Here is a 23,446-nt window from a genome sequence, read left to right as displayed (position 1 = left end):
GTATTATACATAGAGCAGTGTGTGTGTCTGTATTATACACAGTGCAGTATGTATCTGTATTATACACAGAGCAGTGTGTGTCTGTATTATACACAGAGCAGTGTGTGTCCGTATTAAACACAGAGCAGTATGTATCTGTATTATACACAGAGCAGTATGTATCTGTATTATACACAGAGCAGTGTTTGTCTGTATTATACACAGAGCAGTGTGTGTGTCTGTATTATACACAGAGCAGTGTGTGTGTGTGTCTGTATTATACATAGAGCAGTGTGTGTGTGTGTGTATTACAAACAGAGCAGTGAGTGTCTGTATTATACACAGAGCAGTGTATGTATCTGTATTATACATAGAGCAGTGTGTGTGTCTGTATTATACACAGAGCAGTGTGTGTGTGTCTGTATTATACATAGAGCAGTGTGTGTGTCTGTATTATACACAGAGCAGTGTGTGTGTGTCTGTATTATACATAGCACAGTGTGTGTGTCTGTATTATACACAGAGCAGTGTGTGTATCTGTATTATACACAGAGCAGTGTAAGTGTCTGTATTATACATAGAGCAGTGTGTGTCTGTATTATACACAGAGCAGTGTGTGTGTCTGTGTTATACACATCAGTATGTGACTGTATTATACACAGAACAGTGTGTGTGTCTATTATACATAGCGCAGTGTGTGTGTCTGTATTATACACAGAGCAGTGAGTGTCTGTATTATACACAGAGCAGTGTGTGTCTGTATTATACATAGAGCAGTGTGTGTGTCTGTATTATACACAGAGCAGTGTGTGTGTCTGTGTTATACACAGAGCAGTGTGTGTGTGTGTCTGTATTATACATAGAGCAGTGTGTGTGTGTGTGTATTATAAACAGAGCAGTGAGTGTCTGTATTATACACAGAGCAGTGTATGTATCTGTATTATACATAGAGCAGTGTGTGTGTCTGTATTATACACAGAGCAGTGTGTGTGTGTCTGTATTATACATAGAGTAGTGTGTGTGTCTGTATTATACACAGAGCAGTGTGTGTGTGTCTGTATTATACACAGAGCAGTGTGTGTGTCTGTATTATACACAGAGCAGTGTGTGTGTCTGTGTTATACACATCAGTATGTGACTGTATTATACACAGAACAGTGTGTGTGTCTATTATACACAGCGCAGTGTGTGTGTCTGTATTATACACAGAGCAGTGAGTGTCTGTATTATACACAGAGCAGTGTGTGTCTGTATTATACACAGAGCAGTGTGTGTATTATACACAGAGAAGTGTGTGTAACTGTATTATACACAGAGCAGTATGTGTCTGTATTATACACAGAGCAGTGAGTGTCTGCATTATACACAGAGCAATGTGTATTTGTATTTTTTGGACCCCCAAAATTAACTCTGTAATAAGCAAACGTAATAATATACATGCTGCTCTATATCATCATTTTGAAGACAGATAGATATCTAGTATGACTTGCGTGAACAAAAGGCTCCCTGTATTAGGATTGTACACATTCTGCACACACCTATGTATAGATTGGATGCTATGGGCCCCCAGCACTTAGCCCCAGGTGCTACTGCACCTGCTGCACCAATGGTAGTTCTGACCCTGCACTGAGTAACATATGAGTTTGTATTATACACAGTGCAGTGCAACATTAGGATGTGCAAGAGTAAGAGGCCACCTAAAGCCCTCTTCCCAGAGTCCCACAGCACATACCTAGGCCTACATTACCACACCAGGGTGTTACTGAGGCTGGTCTGGGCGTTTGATGCAAGACTTGTCGCTTGTCTGCATTACCCCCCCCCCCCCCCAGCACATTTTAAAGTTCTCAAATATAATGTGTGGTCCAAAAAAGCAACTTCACAGCAGAAACAAAATCACTGCTGAGGACATGTATCTGATCTGAGGTTCCACTTGACCATACAACTGTCATAAAGGGGGCTGCAGGGGCCATGCACCTGATTTATGGTCTTGCCTGGCAATCGGCTTTTATACAGTGGGCTGCAGGGTCCATGCACCTTAACTGAGGCCTCACTTGGGCATACAAATTCCATAAAGGGACTGACAGAGGTTATGTCTCTGTTCTGGGGTCTCACAAGCAAATAACTGTCATAAAAAGGGATGAAGAAGCCATGCATCTGTTCTGTGGTCTTGCCTGGGAAAATATATTTCATAAAGGGCGCTGCAGAGGCCAAACATCTGATCTGTGGTCTCACTTGAGCATATATCTAGCATAAAGGGTGGATGAAGGTGCCATGCATCTAATTTGTGGTATTGCTTGGCAATATATTTTTATAACGGAAGCAGCATAATCCATGCATCTGATCTATAGTGTTGCTTGGGAATATATCTTGCATAAAGGGGGTTGCAGAGACCATGCATGTGGTCTGAGGTTTCACAGGCATATGGTTGGCATGAAGGGGGCTGCAGGGACCATGCATTTGATCTGAGATCTCATTTGGGCATAAAGCTTTCATAAACCCCCTGCAGGCATATAGCTATTTGGGCTTCCATCTTGTATATACTCTTGTATACATAGTTATAGACACAATTTCACGTGTGGCTTGCATTGAATAGACCTTACATTAACTGCAGGATGACAAAATCTCACAAACTTAATATAACAGTATATTGCCAGCAGCAAGGTTTTGGTGAACTCTCTGTCAACAACATTTCAGCTGTGAGATTGAAGTCAAATTAAAGTCAGATATCTTTATCTCCAATATTGACACCACACAGGATAGCTTCCTCTTTTAACCAATTTTGGAAAAATGTATTACTTCATTTTTTATTAGGTTGGACTTGCTTATGTCCTAAGAGGAGGTTGAGAACATTCATTTAAGATTTAAACGCCCAAGTTTTCCTCTAAATAAAAGAACAATGGCTTTAATTGGTTTTGGTTTACGGATGCTTAGAAGGTTTGCTTCTGTATGTTTTGTTAACAGGTTTTCTACTGAACAAAATCAAATAGAGGAAATAGGAATATGTTTACAAGGACATCAAATAGAAAGGGATCAACATAGGTGAACCGTTAAGTTATTGATCTACAAACTGTGAATATAATACATTGTAATTGTTCTTCAAAATGATGTGGTTGGAGGGTGATACTCCACCACTGAACCAGTTGTTAGGGAAGTGATTGGAATTGATGGCAGCAATAAATTGAAGTATATAATTGTCATGTTCTGTCTCAGGATATCATGTGAGAGCCTCATTGTCTGGAACAGTTGCTTTAAAGGAAGATTAGTAGAAGCCATACTGATTGAAAATGAAAACAAATTTATTTAAACAACAAAATACTTTGTTTAAGCAAATACTTGCAGAATATTTAAATATGCTACTCAGGTATGTTAAGACCACATACAGCAGGAGTGAAAATAAAGAAAACTAGTAAGCTGAGATGCAGATTCAAAAAGGAAAGTCTTTCTCTTGGTAATAACTGAAATGTAAGATTTGCACAAGGCAGAAAACAACTTGTAAACAGGTAGCAGGTTTAAAGGTAAAGTCTTTCTCCTTGTAATTGCTGAGTGCAGGAATTGCACAATGCAGGAAACAACTTGCAAACTGGTAACAGGTTTAAAGGTAAAGTCTCTCTCCTTGTAATTGCTGAGTGCAGGAATTGCACAATGCAGGAAACAACTTGCAAACTGGTAACAGGTTTAAAGGTAAAGTCTCTCTCCTTGAAATTGCTGAGTGCAGGAATTGCACAATGCAGGAAACAACTTGCAAACTGGTAACAGGTTTAAAGGTAAAGTCTCTCTCCTTGAAATTGCTGAGTGCAGGAATTGCACAATGCAGGAAACAACTTGCAAACTGGTAACAGGTTTAAAGGTAAAGTCTCTCTCCTTGTAATTGCTGAGTGCAGGAAATGCTTAAAGCAGGAAACAAACTTGTAGATTGGTAACAGGTTTAATTGCTGAAGGCAGGAAACATCTTGAAGATTGGTAACAGGTTTAAAGGTAAAGGCTTTCTCCTGGTAATACCTTGTAAACAGGTGCAAAGGTGAAATCTTTCTCCAAAGAAGTACAGGAAACAGGTTCTGACTTGACAAAACAGATCCAATGTGAAGACCCCAATGCAGACTAAAAGCCATCCTTAAATAGGGAGGTTTTGCACAGGGTTGGTTCTGATTAATTCCAGAATTGAGAACACCTGTGTGTTGCACAGGTGTAATAACAAGTAAGGCAAATAGTTATTTATCAGATCTTTTAAGTTCCTTGCTATTCCTAGAACTGGCTGTGGCTCAACACACAAGCAAACCGACTTACAAGCACACAGGAATAGTAACCACAGAGCCACAGGTTCAAATCCCCACACAACCCTTCTTAGCAGAATGCCTCCCAGACCTTTTCTTTTTCTTTTTAATCTGGAGGCTTGGTTCCTGACAATAATAGTCTACTCTAAGATGTCATGAGCATTATTTGGTCCCCAGGACGTATGTATTATGAATCATTAGTAATTGTTTTCTTTTGAGCTACATAACCCCAGGAACATCAAGCATTTTGTACCAGAGCTGGAGACATTGGCTACTGAAGTGTTATTGGCTCCAGACAGGTTACAATGTTATAGTTTATACTTATCTAATAGGCAGGTGACTTTTGTTAACCCGGGGTTTATGAGAAACACGGTCAAGTTTATTGTATAAACAACACATGTAAAGGTTTGATGCTAAGTGGTTCTTAAGGCCATTAGTTATGTTATTGTCTTATATGAATATCACCCATAATATGTTGATGAAGCCCAACAAGTCAGGTGCTTCATGAGACCCCAGTTAGAAAGGAGGTAAATATAGGTCTTGCCTCATTATTTAAGTTTCAGTTGACAATGGGATCCAAACAACACCCTATTGGTTACATATCAACATTTAGGGAGTTTATATTATCATTTGTTTTGAAGCTCATCACCATAGATATGTTCTAGAGTAAAAAATCTTTGGAGGGTTTATATGAGATCCAGTTGGGTTTGATCTTCTTTCTCCAATGTTTGTGCTAAAATCATGCAGGTCTATTCCTTTCAAAGGAAAGTGACCCTTCAACATGATCATGCATCAACATGGAATAAGCTGTCTGAGGGACCCTATGGCACGATTAAGGTAGGTTACACCATTTTGTAGTAACTGAAGTCAAGGGACAAGACAAGATCAACAATACACATTGCTGGCTTACCCAACTTTACACTACTTAGAAGACTGCTTGATTTTGTGAAATCATAGACTTCTCATTTTTTTGTTTCACCAAGGCTTCATGATCTGCACCCTTTCATTCTCGGTACTACTTATATGGGAAAATGAATTCAGTTGTTTGGTTTCAATACAATTTTTACACATCGCTAACTCTCAGTCTGATGATCTCATACTGCAAACTGGCTCTGGACCTTTTTCTGCTTGATGTGCCTCCAGTACTACAACCTATACCAAAAAAAAGGAATTAACTGATTAATTTGCATCACAATTATTCTTAATTCTCTTTTATACCTTGTCCTGGTTGAGCATTCACCAACTTTTGGATCTTTCTAGACCCATATCTGTAACTGTTGGCTCATTATGAATACATATTTTGGGTTCCTCTGAAGATTAGCCCCATTCTTCTTCCACTTTTTTCAATATTATAGACCAAAGAAATCATTACTGTTGTACATTTTATTAAATTAAGGTTTTTTTTTCTGTTTTAAATTTTTAAAGCACCGTATGGAACATAAGAGCATTAATTTAACGCATGAATCTCTCCAGGAAACATGCAGTCCTTCCTGTGATGGCAATGCCTCAAGAGAGAACATAATGTCTACTTCTAATGGGCAAAATCAAACCAAAATATAGCAAGAAAATCACATTTACAAGAAATTATCACAGTTCAAATGCGTTAATTCCACATCACGGTGACAGTCATGCACTTTTAGCGGAGACGAGGAAAATCTGTCATCAATGTTTTCAGTTTTGGAATATCCTACAGGGGAAAAAAACCTACTTTTTACACAATTCTATACAAATACTGTATTTTCAGGGTATTTTTTGTACAATACGGGGTTGATTTATTTATTTTAAAAAAAAGTCATTGTTCACTTTCATGCTTTTTCAGATTTTCTGAAGGATCCGCGCCGTCAGTCCGTCTGATTCTACTCCATGTTGTGTACTTCTGCTCACCGCTTGGGATTTGGGATGGAGAATAGCGCAAATATGGCTGTAACATGTCTCTGAGGAGTCTGATCATTTTTGTTTAGGTCAGACTTAGGAAAAAGGTTTTGAAGGAAGTTCTCATGAGGCGAAATATGAACTCTGCATGGAGTACAGTCGATCAATGGGGTTTCCCACTCTGGCCTGCATGGAGCTGACCTCTGAGTTTGCCAGGAAGCAGTCACTGAGGCTTGTTAACGAGGTATCACTGTCAATGTCATGAAATATTGTGTCGTTACCTGTAATTGGAAAAATAACTACATATTAACACCATCAAACCTAACAAGCCAATCAAGACAGATAAGAAAGCAGTAATACTGTGTATTAGTATGCCACTTGATATTACTTAAACTGAGATCAGCTTTAATTCCTTTTTCCCAAACATGAATTTATAAATATATATATTATATATTATATATATATATATATATATATATATATATATATATATATATATATATATATATATATATACATATATATATATATATATATATATATATATATATAGAACCACAAACATTATTGTATAGCCAATTAGCACATCAAGGCATGCATTCCAACAGAAGTGGTCAGCATAATTTTTTACCAAAACAAAGAGAACTGTGGGTAAGATATGCAAAATAGATATAAAATATTTCACAGTTATTTGCTTCCATACTGTTTCTGACCACAGAATCCTTTTATGGGGTAAGCACAGCAAAACCAAAAACCACTTCTGAGCAGCTGTTTCAAGCTTGTTAGCTCTCATCAGCAGAAGATGTGTTTGCTGTTTCAGTGAGAAGGCAAGCAGGGATACTTAGATGTGCTAGTTGACTATACAATATATACAGTATCTCACAAAAGTGAGTACACCCCTCACATTTTTGTAAATATTTTATTATATCTTTTCATGTGACAACAGTGAAGAAATGACACTTTGCTACAATGTAAAGTAGTGAGTTTACAGCCTGTATAACAGGGTAAATTTGCTGTCCCCTCAAAATAACTCAACACACAGCCATTAATGTCTAAACCGTTGGCAACAAAAGTGAGTACACCCCTAAGTGGAAATGTCCAAATTGGGCCCAAAGTGTCAATATTTTGTGTGGCCACCATTATTTTCCAGCGCTGCCTTAACCCTCTTGGGCATGGGGGCGATTTATCAAGCTCTGTATGGAGCTTGATGCCCCTGTTTCAGTGCGAAGTTATGCTGCTCCATAACTTGTCCGCCTGCTCTGAGGCCGCTGACAGAAATCAACCCGATCGAATACGATCAGGTTGATTGACACCCCCTGCTAGCGGCCATTTGCCCTCGAATCTGCAGGGGGTGGCATTGCACCAGCAGTTTACAAGAACTGCTGGTGCAATGATAAATGCCGACATCTTATTTTTCAATGTGCAGTGGACATGATACGCTACATCGTATCATGTCCGCTCGCACTATGATAAATATACCCCATGGAGTTCACCAGAGCTTCACTGGAGTCCTCCTCCACTCCTCCATGGAGTTGGTGGATGTTAGAGACCTTGCACTCCCCCACCTTCCGATTGAGGATGCCCCACAGATGCTCAATAGGGTTTAGATCTGGAGACATGTTTGGCCAGTCCATCACCATTACCCTCAGCTTCTTTAGCAAGGCATTTGTTGTGTTGGAGGTGTGTTTGGGGTTGTTATCATGTTGCAATACTGCCCTGCGGCCCAGTCTCCGAAGGGAGGGGATCATGCTTTGCTTCTGTATGCATAGTACATGTTTGCATTCATGGTTTCCTCAATTAATTGTAGTTTCGTAGTGCAAGCAGCACTCATGCAGGCCCAGACCATGGCACTCCCACCACCATGCTTGACTGTTGGCAAGACACACTTGTCTTTGTACTCCTCACCTGGTTGCCGCCACACACGCTTGGCACCATCTGAACCAAATAAGTTTATCTTGGTATCACCGGACCACAGGACATGGTTCCAGTAATCCACGTCCTTAGTCTGCTTGTCTTCAGAAAACTGTTTGCAGGCTTTCTTGTGCATCATCTTTAGAAGAGGCTTCCTTCTGGGATGACAGCCATGCAGACCAATTTGATGCATTGTATGGCGTATGGTCTAAGCACTGACAGGCTGACCCCCCACCCCTTCAACCTCTGCTGCAATGCTGGCAGCACTCATACGTATATTTCCCATAGACAACCTCTGGATATGACGCTGAGCATGTGCACTCAACTTCTTTGGTTGACCATGGCCTGTTCTGAGTGGATCCTATCCTGTGAAACAGCTGTATGGTCTTGCCTACCGTGCTGCAGCTCAGTTTCAGGGTCTTGGCAATCTTCTTATAGCCTAGGCCATCTTTATGTAGAGCAACAATTCATTTTTTCAGAACCTCAGAGAGTTCTTTGCCATGAGGTGCCATGTTGAACTTCCAGTGACTAATATGAGAGAGTGTGAGAGCGATCACATCAAATTTAACACCTGCTCCCCATTCACACCTGAGACCTTGTAACACTAATGAGTCACATGACACCGGGAGGGAAAATGGCTAATTTGGCCCAATTTGGACATTTCCACTTAGGGGTGTACTCACTTTTGTTGCCAACGGTTCAGATATTAATGGCTGTGTGTTGAGATATTTTGAGGGGACAGCAAATTTACACTGTTATACAGGCTGTACACTCACTTCTTTACATTGTAGCAAAGTGTCATTTCTTTAGTGTTGTCACATGGAAAGATATAATAAAATATTTACAAACATGTGAGGGGTGTATTTACTTTTGTGAGATACTGTATATATTGATTTACTTATTTTCATTAAAATATAAAAAGTTAAATTTGTATAGTGAAATATTATGCCTGATTATTACAGAAAATTGACTGCTAACTTTGTATTTATTAAGCATAGATTATGCATAATCTATATAGATTTGAACATTTGTGAGTGCTGCAAAAGCCCACGGTTATGTGGCTCAACTGTTAAAGTGGCTGACTAGTGTGCAGTTCCTGTTCAAGCCTTTTAGTTTCCAGGTTGAAATCTAGGCAGGGCTGACTCAGCCCTTTGCTCTGCTGGGCTTGATAAAGTTGGAATCATTATATTAGGTAATAATAATTATTGTTAACATCTGCGGATTATCAGTACATTTTAATAGCTGAGGAAAGTGCTATGAGTAAAGTACCCTGTAGTGGGCAGAAAAACATTATACAAATTACACCATCAGGATTATAATTATTAGAGTTGGAACAATTAAGATACTCAGTGGAATACCCTAATCTCAGCATCAAACTGGTCTACATTATAAACTTATTCTAAACAGTTAGCAATCACACAAATTACAGAGCTATGTAAAAGAAAAGAAAAAACACACAAATATTTTTAGATTGCTAGCAATGTTAATAGATCGTATTACTATGTATTCTTTATATGACACTACTTAAGAATATTTAGCAATGTGTGAAGCTCCGAATGGTGCTTGTTGCCCCTGTTTTCGTGCGAGTCTTCAGGCTCGCCGGAAACAGCAGTTATGAAGCAACGGTCTTAAGAACGCTGAGGCTGCAGACATAAATCCGCCCGATCCTATTTGATCAGGCTGATTGACACCCCCTTCTAGCGGCCGATTGGCTGCAAATCTGCAGGGGGTGGCACTGCACAAGCAGTTCACAAAAACTGCTTGTGCAATGATAAATGCTGACAGCGTATGCTGTCGGCATTCATCGATGTCTATCAGACATGATCCGCTGTGTAAGTATATGCTTAAATACTCACCAACATGGTATATCTTTGAGCATTGCATAAAGCTTAGGGTAAATTTCTTGCATATTTTAGAATTATACATAAACGACTCACTCAAGACTAAAATATTCAGCAGTATATGAAACTCTGTGTAAGAACTGATTACTAAGTACACAAAAAGGAGAGGAATTGAATCCAGGCACCATCAATTTTACTACAATGCAAAGACTTTCTCCAGTTGTACGATCTACTCTGGACTCATCATGCAGACAGTTGAGAAGAAGCGTTTAAAAAGAAGACAGACATATTTTTGTGTACTTGTGTATATATATATATATATAAACATGAAATGCTGTTCTCAGCACCTTCACATCTTCTTTTCAGTGTACAAGGGGGTTGTGAGTAGTTTACTAATGTCCAAAATCCCAGGTCAAGTCTGTCTTTTGGGAAGGGGAAATAATTATTAAATAAAATAAAATCTTAGATACAAAATAAGCTTTGGAGGCTAAAATAAATTATTCAAAGTTTGCTATGAAAGCTTAATGTATCTCAGTAACATGTTGGAATATACTGAAATAAAACTATTCTTTGAATTGTCAGTCTGCCTTTTAAGAATGGGTCTTAAATGTTATTTCACCTCGCACAAATATTAGATCCTGATAAATATATTTAAGTGTTAAGTCAAATATTTCTATGTGTTATTAAACTTTGATAAGGGATATTAGTTTGGATACATTGATGATATACCATGCATGATTGCTGTGAATGTTGCTCTAGTTAATTATTTTTATTCAATATGCTACTTTCCATCTTCTTTTTGAAGTCTGTTGTAAATGGTTAGAGTACTGGCATTATGTATGGGTCATACTTTGTGACTCTACGGGGCTTACCATAAGGATTCATGTGGTCACCTGGCATTTGGGGAGGGGTGAGTCCTTGCTGGAATGGATCTGTGCTGTAGTTATTCTGATCCATTGTAACAATCTGTTGCTGAGGTGGGGCTAGGGGGGCGTATGATGTCATCATACCTTCCATGCGACTTGACATGACTTCTGAATTAAGGAACAAAGATGCTATTAACATTTCAGGCTAAAAATAGCAAATATGTATCTATATAGCAGAATTACAAAGGAAGGTTATATGAATGCACACACCTACTTACAGAGAGGGCATTTATGGAACAATATGAGATGTTTTAGATATGGTGGGTTTATAAGGCAATAACAATTACTGAAAGGAACAATTAAGTAAAGTGTTAAGAGATGTTGGGTGCAGAGAGTTTGTACAAAGTGATAGTAAATGTTATATAGAAGGGACATAGGGAGAGATTATTTGGAGAAAAGAAAGTGGGATTATATGGATTGATAGTAGGAGTAATGGAGAGGAGTTGTATGAACCAATATAACTGGTTAAAGAGACATGAAACCCACATTTTATCTTTCATGATTCAGATAATAGAATACAATTTTAAAAACTTTCCAATTTACTTCTGTTTACTAATTTCCTTTGTTCCCTTAATATCTGTTGAAAAGCATACCTAGGTAGGCTCAGGAACTGGGAGCTAGCTGCTGATTGGTGGCTGCACATATATACCTTTTGTCATTGGCTTACTAATGTGCTTAGATAGCTCCCAGCAGTGCATTGCTGCTATTTTAAGAAAGGATACAAAGTGAATGAAGCAAAATTGATAATAGAACTAAATTGGAAAGTTGTTTAATCGTGAATACTCTTTCTGAATCATCAAATAAAATGTTTGGATTTTATGTCCATTTAAAGGGATTGGTCATATGAAGGAGAGGGCTCTATAGAGCAATAGATAGAGTTATAGGAAGGGTTATAAGCAGCAATAAGAGGAGTTATATAGAGCAAAAGAAAGAGGTATATTAAGCAATATGAAGAGTTATATAGCGGCTGGGGTTATATTAGCAATAGTATAAGTTGTGGAGCAATAGGAGGGGTTATAGGGAGGGTTTAATGGAACAATATGAGAAGTTATAGGGAGGGATATATGGAACAATAGAAAGAGCTATAGGGAGGGTTATATGGAGCAATAGGAGGAGTTATATGGAGGGTTATATGGTGCATGTGAGGAGTTATAGGAAGGCTTATATGGTGCAAAAGGAGGAGTTATAGGGAGGGTTATATGGTGCAATAGGAGGAGTTATAGGGAGGGTTAGATGGTGCAATAGGAGGAGTTATAGGGAGGGTTATATGGTGAAATAGGAGTTATAGGGAGGGTTATATGGTGCAGTAGGAGGCATTATAGGGAGGGTGTAATGGAACAATATGAGGAGTTATAGGGAGGGTTATATGGAACAATAGGAAGAGCTATAGGGAGGGATATATGGAGCAATAGGAGGAGTTATATGGAGGGTTATCTGGAGCAATAGGAGGAGTTATAGGGAGCCGTATATGGTGCAATAGGAGGAGTTATAGGGAAGATTATATGGAGCAATAGGAGGAGTTATAGAGAGGGTTATCTGGAGCAATAGGAAGAGTTATAGGGAGGGTTATATGGTGCAATAGGAGGAGTTATAGGGAGGGTTATATGGTGCAATAGGAGGCGTTATAGGGAGGGTTATATGGAGCAATAGGGGGAGTTATAGGGAGGGTTATATGGTGCAATAGGAGGAGTTATAGGGAGGGTTATATGAAACAATAGGAGGAGTTATAGGGAGGGTTATATGGTGCAATAGGAGGAGTTATAGGGAGGGTTATATGGAGCAACAGGAGGAATTATAGGGAGGGTTATATGGTACAATAGGAGGAGTTATAGGGAGGGTTATATGGAGCAATAGGAGGAGTTATAGGGAGGGTTATATGGAGCAATAGGAGGAGTTATAGGGAGGGTTATATGGAGCAATAGGAGGAGTTATAGGGAGGGTTATATGGAGCAATAGGAGGAGTTATAGGGAGGGTTATATGGAGCAATAGGAGGAGTTATAGGGAGGGTTATATGGAGCAATAGGAGTTATAGGGAGGGTTATATGGTGCAATAGGAGGAGTTATAGGGAAGGTTATATGGAGCAATTGGAGGAGTTATATGGAGGGTTATATGGTGCATATAAGGAGTTATAGGGAGCCGTATATGGTGCAATAGGAGGAGTTATAGGGAAGATTATATGGAGCAATAGGAGGAGCTATAGAGAGGGTTATATGGAGCAATAGGAGGAGTTATAGGGAGGGTTATATGGTGCAATAGGAGGAGTTATAGGGAAGGTTATATGGAGCAATAGGAGGAGTTATAGGGAAGGTTATATGGAGCAATAGGAGGAGTTATAGGGAAGGTTATATGGAGCAATAGGAGGAGTTATAGGGAAGGTTATATGAAGCAATATGAGGAGATATAGGTAGGGCCATAGGAAGTAATGGGCGTTATGGGGTTATATGGAGCAATAGGGGTTTAAGAAGTGTTTTTCTAACATCTTCTATAATACTCACCTTGCCCAAGTCTTTGAGAATTTTGTTGTTCTTGCTGTTGCTGGTGCCTCCGAGCTAATTTCTTCATCTGTAAAAAGACATGAAATAATGCGTTAAAACATAAGGCACATCTCAAGTAGAAAGGGGCTATAGCCTGATTTACTACATGTTAGCCTATACAATACACTGGGAACGTATTGTAGAGTTCTATAAAAAATGTTATTAGGCCAGTATAGTAATTCACAAATAATATTAGAGATGAAGCAACATACAAAGCTATATGATCCCACAGAACGATAAAAAAACAGAATATCATAAAAGGATTAGTAACTATTTGCCATAATACAGAGATATACTCAACTGTACAGTTAATCATGGAACTCAGTAATATACAGGGATAAAATAACATTTATGTAATTAAATAGATACCCAATACAGATTTAATAATATATAGAGGAACAATAATACTGAGCAGATGTAAAATGTAATATTGAGTAGTGATGCTCTAATATATAAAAAGAGTTACAAAACTCACTTTTGCTCTCTGGTTCTGGAACCACACTTGGACGACTCGGACGCTGAGTCCCGTTTCTGCTGCTAACGTTTCTCTTACCTGCAGCAAAAATGGAGGAATTAAAGCATAATTCTCAAAATGCAAAGATGTTATTGTATTTAGCTCTAGTTGTGAACATATTATGTCAATAAACCTACTGCCCTTATGTGGGATGTAGTTTCATTGTGTATTTAATAAAGTATGCTCAGGGATCCTATGCGCTCCTTGTGGGCGTAGCCCAGCTGTCACAGAGTCACATTATTTATGTGTACAGGTGTTATGAACATAACCTTGTGTATAGTATATAAATGTGTATATTCACTTTGTGTCTTTAGTATTGTGTACTCATTGTATACATAAAAAAAGCTATTCATACCACACAGATTGATTTTCAAATTTAATAAATTCAATAAAGTAAGGATTAAACTCTGTGCAATGTTTCCCATGAAAATGAGCTCACCGCAATATTGACTTTTAATAACTCATTGAACCAAGAGAGGAGCACTACTTGTAGTGTTATGCTTGACCATACACCTCAGTGAACTGAAAGAGGCCCGGTACGTGTGTGTGTATATGACATTTACCGGTAAAAATATATATAATTTTCATAAAAAACATAACAATGTGTATATAGTGCACAAAGCCCAAATCCTGTAGGTGGTAAATATCTTTCTTCAACAGATGGGTGAGGAGATGACACCTACAAAGATATTTCTTTTGAATTTACACATTGTTTTGTTTGTTTATATAACATTTATCATACCTTCCTACAAGGTTTTGATGACACCTCAAAAGATGCTTTAAAAGCCCGTCGTTGCTGAGTGGTGAGTATCGTTCTGGGGCGTTTCGGTCTCCTTGGGTCTTTGCCATCATCACTTCCTTTTCCTTGGTTGCCATGACATTTGCCCGGCTTCACGTCGCCTTCATCATCATCACTCTTCACTGTGGACCAAACACGAGAGGAACATTTAAGGGAAAGATTCAAATGCAACCTACCCCATAAAATATTATTGGCATAATGAAAAAGCCCATCTACACCTGTCCCTATTGGCCACAGCAAAGGAGACCAAAAAACATGGATTCCACCAAGTTTTTTGACCTGTTCATCATTTTTCAAAACCTCATATAGACAATTACAGTGTTAAATTATATGGAACATTTTAGATACAGATCTTTTTCTATGAAATGCTTTTTGCTGCTAAGCGCTATATATATAAAAATGTATCTTTATCATCCACTTTGTACCAAGCGTGTTCCTCCTACCAAATAGCACTCATAAACTTAGCTCCGGAGTGCCAATGTACAGGTGAACACGAGCCAATGAGCCAATCGCAAGTAGCATATGTGCATAGCTGCCAATCACCCCCCATGCTCAGCTCTGGAGTTCTGTTCGAAAGTTGCTACTGGAACACTGGGTTCTCTCTCCCATTTACACTGGGATGTGATTTCTGCTCCTGTCTCTTGTTTGCATAACCTTTATATAACCAGTACTGCAGTATTGTTTGTTTTAAGGAGACAGTTTCAACATGAAAAAGCATCTATTTCAAATGACAAAATAAACGTAAAGAAGCTGTATATCATTTAGCACACTCCAGTGTGTTAACATAAACAGCTGGAAAGACGTTAAAAGGGCAGTAAATGTTACTGTACAAAATATGTTCTGTGGGGCTAAACAGATATATATATATATATATATATATATATATATATATATATATATATATATATATATATATATATATATATATATATATATATATATATATGCAAGCAATAATGCAATAGCATATTTGAGAATTTTATTGCACACCTATGCCACTTTTAATATTATTTTTAAGGTATGTTTGTTGTTTACAAGTGATGTCTTTTTTAACTCCATTAGTATGACACTGTATTGCCATTTATTTCTTAAAGGGACATTAAACACTTTGAAATAGTAATATAAAATGATAAATCGTATATATATAAACAAATCTCTGAAATATACTTTATTTATTTTGTCCCCTTTTCCTGTAATTCCATTCTGAAATTGTGAGCTTTTTAGTTCCTGTTAGAAATGGAAGTGCAGAACACTGTTATATTCCACACAGCCATTGGCTGCTCACTCTAGTGACCTATTTATAACTGTCCCTAATTGGCCACAGCAGAGAAGGTAACCTAAGTTACAACATGGCAGCTCCCATTGTTTTATAGACACTAAAACTTTACACTTATTTTCTCAATATTTAAACAGCTAATAAAACTTTAAAAAATACATCTACGTGTTATTCTCAGACTAATCTTTTCTTTGAATGCATCATTCTGCCTAGCATTTATTTAGTGTTTAATGTCCCTTTAAGTGTTTCTGCAAATTAAAGCTAAATAAACTTTACTTTCTATTATAATACACATGTATTTTTATGGTTTACCTATCCTATAATCCATGCTATCCAAACATTGTAAATGTTTCTTCCACAAAACACGCACTGATACCCAGAAGCAGATAAATTTAATAAACACACACAACGCAAAGAAATCTGTCCACTGACGCCCAGATACGCAAGCAATAAAGTGACGTTATATTTACCTGAGTCTGAGTCATCCGGACTGACCGAGCTAAGCAAATCTTTTTCCTTCTCGTAATCCCCTTTACAAAGCAACTGCCCTTCTTTAAGAACAAATTCATCTCCTTTTCGGAGCTGTCGTTCACATACACAGCAGCAGAAACAGCTCAGGTGGTATACGCACTCCAACGCACGCATCACAAATTCCGTAGGGGCGATTTTTTCCATGCACCCGCTGCATTTTGCGGCAAACAGTCTGTGAAAGATAGAGAATCCTAATTAGAATGTAAACTCAAATTTTTAAATATGCAATTAAAGGGACAATCTACTCTAGAATTTGTATTGTTTTAAAAAAAAAAAGAAAATCCCTTTATTACCCATAACAATTAACTGGGATTTCTGGTACAATATCATTATGGCATATATATTTTTTTCACAATTGCCATGAAAACATATTTAGTTCAAAACTAAACTAAAAGATTAGTGCATATGGGTGCGTACCAACCACTTTAAAGGGACATGAAACCCATTTTTTTTTTCATTATTCAGATAGAGCATACAATTATAAACAACTTGTTGAAAAGCATACCTAGGTAGGCCCATGAGTTGGGAGCTATCTGCTGATTGGTCGTTGCACATATATGTCTCTTGTAATTGGTTTTACCAATGTGTTCAGCTAGCTCCATCAACAACAAAGGATACCAAGAGAATGGAGCAAAACTGAAAATAGAATGAAATTGGAAAGTTGTTTATATATGTATGATCTAGCTGAATAATGAGTTTTTGAGTTTCATGTCCCTTTAATCTTTTAGCTGTAGGAATGGGCAGTAGCACATTGACGCACAATATTTTTCATCCAGCCGCCAATGAGCTTAATAATATTATTCAACTTCATAATGCCCTCCGACTACTTCATCATAATGCCACCTGACTATTTTATCATAATGCCCCCCGACTACTTAATCATAATGCCCCCCGACTACTTCATCATAATGCCACCTGGCTACTTCATCATAATGCCACCTGACTACTTCATCATAATGCCACCCGACTACTTCATCATAATGCCACCCAACTTCTTCATCATAATGCCACCAGACTACTTCATCATAATGCCACCCGACTACTTCATCATAATGCCACCCAGCTACTTCATCATAATGCCACCCCGACTACTTCATCATAATGCCACCCGACCACTTCATCATAATGCCACCCGGCTACTTCATCATAATGCCACCCGGGCTACTTCATCATAATGCCACCGACTACTTCTTTATAATGCCACCCGACCACTTCATTATAATGACACCTGACTACTTCATCATAATGCCACCTGACTACTTCATCATAATACCACCCAACTACTTCATCCTAATGCCACCCGGCTACTTCATCATAATGCCACCCGACCACTTCATAATAATGACACCCAACTACTTCATCATAATGCCACCCGAATACTTCATTATAATACCACCCGGCTACTTCATCATAATGCCACTTGACTACTTCATCATAATGCCACCCGACTACTTCATCATAATGCCACCTGGCTACTTCATCACAATGCCACCCAGCTACTTCATCATAATGCCACCCGACTACTTCATCATAATGCCACCTGACCACTTCATCATAATGCCACCCGGCTACTTCATCATAATGCCACCCGGCTACTTCATCATAATGCCACCCGACCACTTCATCATAATGCCACCCGGCTACTTCATCATAATGCCACCCGACCACTTCATCATAATGCCACCCGGCTACTTCATCATAATGCCACCCGACCACTTCATCATAATGCCACCCGACCACTTCATCATAATACCACCTGGCTACTTCATCATAATGCCACCAGACTACTTCATCATAATGCCATCCGACTACTTCATTATAATGCCACCCGACCACTTCATCATAATGCCACCTGACTACTTCATCATAATGCCACCCGGCTACTTTATCATAATGCCACCTGGCTACTTCATCATAATGCCACCCAACTACTTCATCATAATGCTACCTAAATACTTCATCATATTGCCACACGGCTACTTCATCATAATGCCACCCGGCTACTTCAAAATAATACCACCCAACTACTTAATCATAATGCCACCTGACTACTTCAAAATAATACCACCCAACTACTTCATTATAATGCCACCCAGCTACTTCATCATAATGCCACCCAACTACTTCATCATAATGCAACCCAACTGCTTCATCATAATGCCACCAACTACTTCATCATAATGCCACCCGGGCTATTTCATCATAATGCCACCCAACTACTTCATGATAATGCCACCCAACTACTTCATCATAATGCCACCCGACTACTTCATCATAATGCCACCTGGCTACTTTATCATAATGCCACCCAACCACTTCATCATAATGCCACCCAGCTACTTCATCATAATGACACCCGACTACTTCATCATAATGCAACCCGACTACTTCATTATAATACCACCCGACTACTTAATCATAATGCCACCAGGCTACTTCATCATAATGCCACCTGACTACTTCATCATAATGCCACCCAGCTACTTCATCATAATGCCACCAGACTACTTCATCATAATGCTAACCAGCTACTTCATCATAATGCAACCCGACTACTTCATCATAATGCCACCCAACTACTTCATCATAATGCCACCCGACTACTTCATCATAATGCCACCCGACTACTTCATCATAATGCCACCTGGCTACTTCATCATAATGCCACCCAGCTACTTCATCATAATCCCACCCGACTACTTCATCATAATGCCACCTGACTACTTCATCATAATGCCACCCGACTACTTCATCATAATGCCACCTGGCTACTTCATCATAATGCCACCCAGCTACTTCATCATAATGCCACCCGACTACTTCATCATAATGCCACCTGACCACTTCATCATAATGCCACCCGGCTACTTCATCATAATGCCACCCGACCACTTCATCATAATGCCACCCGGCTACTTCATCATAATGCCACCCAACCACTTCATCATAATGCCACCCGACCACTTCATCATAATACCACCTGGCTACTTCATCATAATGCCACCAGACTACTTCATCATAATGCCACCTGACTACTTCATCATAATGCCACCCAACTACTTCATCATAATGCCACCCGGCTACTTCATCATAATGCCACCCAACTACTTCATCATAATGCCACCTGACTACTTCATCATAATGCCACCCAGCTACTTCATCATAATGCCACCTGACTACTTCATCATAATGCCACCTGACTACTTCATTATAATACCACCCGGCTACTTCATCATAATGCCACCTGACTACTTCATCATAATGCCACCCGGCTACTTCATTATAATACCACCCGGCTACTTCATCATAATGCCACCCGACTACTTCATCATAATGCCACCCGGCTACTTCATCATAATGCCACCCGGCTACTTCATCATAATGCCACCCAGCTACTTCATCATAATGCCACCCGGCTGGCAAAATTTGTATATATATACACACACACACAAATAGATTTCTTAACCTCTTTTCTTTACTAATGTTGGGCTAGAGTCACTACCATTTCAATGAAAACACAACTGTTATACTATACTAAATAAAAAATATGAAAAATGTTTAAATATAAAATATATTTGGATACAATTTATTTGCCATTTAAATATATATATAGTTTAAATGTCAATTAAATACATTTTATCCAAATATTCAATTTTATATTTAAATAGTTTTATATATTATATTTTTTTCAACAAAAAATATGAAAATGTACAACTATATATACATTTAAAACACATGATCAGCATATATAAAAAATGAGTATAAATTTGGCCATAAATAGTATAATCTCTAATTATTTTTTATCAATCCCAACTGCAGGATAGCGTCTTGTAGAGGCGCACAGCGTGCTCCCCGCAGGTGTATTTGCTCAGTTAAGCTGCTCATGCGTATGAGCACACAGTTATAAGACACTGATCCTCACTCAACCATCTGTTTAATGAACGAGGGATATTCTTATCTATACAGCGTTAAATTCAGCTCTTCTTTTTTCCTTAGAAAGTTCATCCTTCTGTTTGCATTTTCAATACCTTCCCCTTCCTCTCATGAGTCCTTCTCTGCTGGCCTTAATTTCCGTCTGTTTACCCACAAACATGTTTAATTGTTTTATTATAAGTCATTTATTATCAGAAGAGAGATAACGGCTGTGCTGTGCTCAACACATTAATCACGCTTCAAAAGGCTCTCTAAATAGATTTAGTTTCAATATATTCAAACGGTTTTGTCTAGAGGAAGCCTGGGGAGAGGAACACCAGTAGTTGTTTGTAATGGGTTAACAGCTCAACTGCAATCTAAAAATCTATATTGTTCCATTTAGCACATCCCTATAAGTCCTCCTATTGCTCCATATAACCCTCCCTATAACTCCTCCTATTGCTCCATATAACCCTCCCTATAAGTCCTCCTATTGCTCCATATAACCCTCCCTATAACTCCTCCTATTGCTCCATATAACCCTCCCTATAACTCCTCCTATTGCTCTATATAACCCTTTCTATAACTCATCCTATTGCTCTATATAACCCTCCCTATAATTCCTCCTATTGATCCATATAACCCTCCTTATAACTCCTCCTATTGCTCTATATAACCCTCCCTATAATTCCTATTGCACCATATAACCCTCCCTATAACTCCTCCTATTTCTCTATATAACCCTTTCTATAACTCCTCCTATTGCTCCATATAACCCTCCCTATAATTCCTCCTATTGTACCATATAACCCTCCCTATAACTCCTCCTATTGTACCATATAACCCTCCCTATAATTCCTCCTATTGTACCATATAACCCTCCCTATAATTCCTCCTATTGTACCATATAACCCTCCCTTATAACTCCACCTATTGCACCATATAAACCTCCCTATAACTCCTTCTATTGCACCATATAACCTTCCCTATAACTCCTCCTATTGCATCATATAACCTCCCCTATAACTCCTCCTATTGCACCGTATAACCCTCCCTATAACTCCTCCTATTGCACCATATAAACCTCCCTATAACTCCTCCTATTGCACCATATAACCTTACCTATAACTCCTCCTATTGCGCCATATAACCCTCCCTATAACTCCACCTATTGCATCATATAACCCTCCCGATAACTCCTCCTATTGCACCATATAACCCTCCCTATAACTATTATTGCACTGAGTGTGTTTGTGAGTGTGTGTGTACGTTACTGAGCGCATCAGTGAATATGCACGTCAGTGTGTGTGTATTTCAGTGTGTGTTTACATAAGTGTGTGTCAGTGTGTACATCCGTGTTTGTGTGTGTCTGTGTGTACGTCAGTGTGTGTGTACATCAGTGTGTACATCACTTAGTGTGTGTTAGTGTATATGTCAGTGTGTATATGAGTGTGTGTGTAGGTCAGTTTGTACATCACTGAGTGTGTACGTGAGTGTGTGTGTACATTACTGAGTTCGTCAGTGAATGCGCACATCATTGTGTACATCAGTGAGTGTGTAAGTGTGCACGTCAGTGTGTACGTCAGTGTGTGTGTGTCAGTGTGTACGTCATTGTGTACATCAGTGAGTGTGTGTCAGTGTGTACGTCATTGTGTACATCAGTGTGTGTGTGTCAGTGTGTACGTCATTGTGTACATCAGTGAGTGTGTGTCAGTGTGTACGTCAATGTATACATCAGTGAGTGTGTGTCAGTGTGTACATCATTGTGTACATCAGTGAGTGTGTGTCAGTGTGTATATCATTGTGTACATCAGTGAGTGTGTGAGTGTGTACATCAGTGAGTGTGTGGCAGTGTGTACGTCAGTGTGTACATCAGTGTGTGTCAGTGTGTATGTTAGTGTGTACATCAGTGAGTGTGTGCCAGTATGTACGTGATTGTGTATATAAGTGAGTGTATGTCAGTGTGTACATCACTGAGTGTGTGACAGTGTATGTTAGTGTGAATACCACTGAGTGTGTGACAGTGTATGTTAGTGTGTACATCAGTTAGTGTGTCTCAGTGTGTGTGTCAGTGTGTACATTAGTGTGTGTCAGTGTGTATGTCAGTGTGGACATCACTGAGTGTGTGACAGTGTACATCAGTGTGTAAATCAGTGTGTGTGTTTGCCAGTGTGTACATCAGTGAGTGATTGTCAGTGTGTACATCAGTGAGTGATTGTCAGTGTGTACATCAGTGTGTGTGTGTCAGTGTGTACGTCACTGGTGTGTATATGAGTGTGTGTCAGTGTGTACGTCACTGGTGTGTATATGAGTGTATGTCAGTGTGTACGTCACTGGTGTTTATATGAGTGTAAGTCAGTGTGTACGTCACTGGTGAGTATATGAGTGTGTGTCAGTGTGTACATTAGTGTGTGTCAGTGTGTATGTCAGTGTGGACATCACTGAGTATGTGACAGTGTACATCAGTGTGTGTGTTTGCCAGTGTGTACATCAGTGAGTGATTGTCAGTGTGTACATCAGTGAGTGATTGTCAGTGTGTACATCAGTGTGTGTGTGTCAGTGTGTACATCACTGGTGTGTATATGAGTGTGTGTTAGTGTGTACGTCACTGGTGTGTTTATGAGTGTGTCAGTGTGTATGTCACTGGTGTGTATATGAGTGTGTCAGTGTGTATGTCACTGGTGTGTATATGAGTGTGTGTCAGTGTGTACGTCACTGGTGTGTATATGAGTGTGTGTCAGTGTGTATGTCACTGGTGTGTATATGAGTGTGAGTCAGTGTGTAAGTCTCTGGTGTGTATATGAGTGTGTGTCAGTGTGTACGTCACTGGTGTGTATATGAGTGTGTGTCAGTGTGTACGTCACTGGTGTGTATATAAGTGTAAGTCAGTGTGTACGTCACTGGTGTGTATATGAGTGTAAGTCAGTGTGTATGTCACTGGTGTGTATATGTGTGTGTGTCAGTGTGTACATTAGTGTGTGTCAGTGTGTATGTCAGTGTGGACATCACTGAGTGTGTGACAGTGTACATCAGTGTGAAAATCAGTGTGTGTGTTTGCCAGTGTGTACATCAGTGAGT

The 23,446-nt window shown here is 38.9% G+C and overlaps 1 protein-coding gene across 1 annotated transcript in view; it reads right to left on the bottom strand.

The window, feature by feature from the left end:
* Positions 1-5,618: 5,618 nt before the first annotated feature.
* The window catches only part of LMX1B (LIM homeobox transcription factor 1 beta), a 196,634-nt gene continuing 178,806 nt past the window's right edge, over positions 5,619-23,446 (bottom strand). The window contains exons 3-8 of the mRNA XM_053695794.1: positions 16,396-16,628; positions 14,593-14,771; positions 13,812-13,889; positions 13,298-13,364; positions 10,747-10,908; positions 5,619-6,403 (exon numbers count right to left, since the gene is read on the bottom strand). Of these exons, the coding sequence (XP_053551769.1) occupies positions 6,246-6,403; positions 10,747-10,908; positions 13,298-13,364; positions 13,812-13,889; positions 14,593-14,771; positions 16,396-16,628 (877 nt within the window). The 3' untranslated portion in view covers positions 5,619-6,245. The remainder of the gene's footprint in view (positions 6,404-10,746; positions 10,909-13,297; positions 13,365-13,811; positions 13,890-14,592; positions 14,772-16,395; positions 16,629-23,446) is intronic.

This window comes from Bombina bombina, chromosome 12, assembly GCF_027579735.1.
Source record: "Bombina bombina isolate aBomBom1 chromosome 12, aBomBom1.pri, whole genome shotgun sequence".
In the NCBI taxonomy this organism is placed as follows: domain Eukaryota; kingdom Metazoa; phylum Chordata; class Amphibia; order Anura; family Bombinatoridae; genus Bombina; species Bombina bombina.
This window is presented reverse-complemented; position numbering and strand designations above follow the sequence as displayed.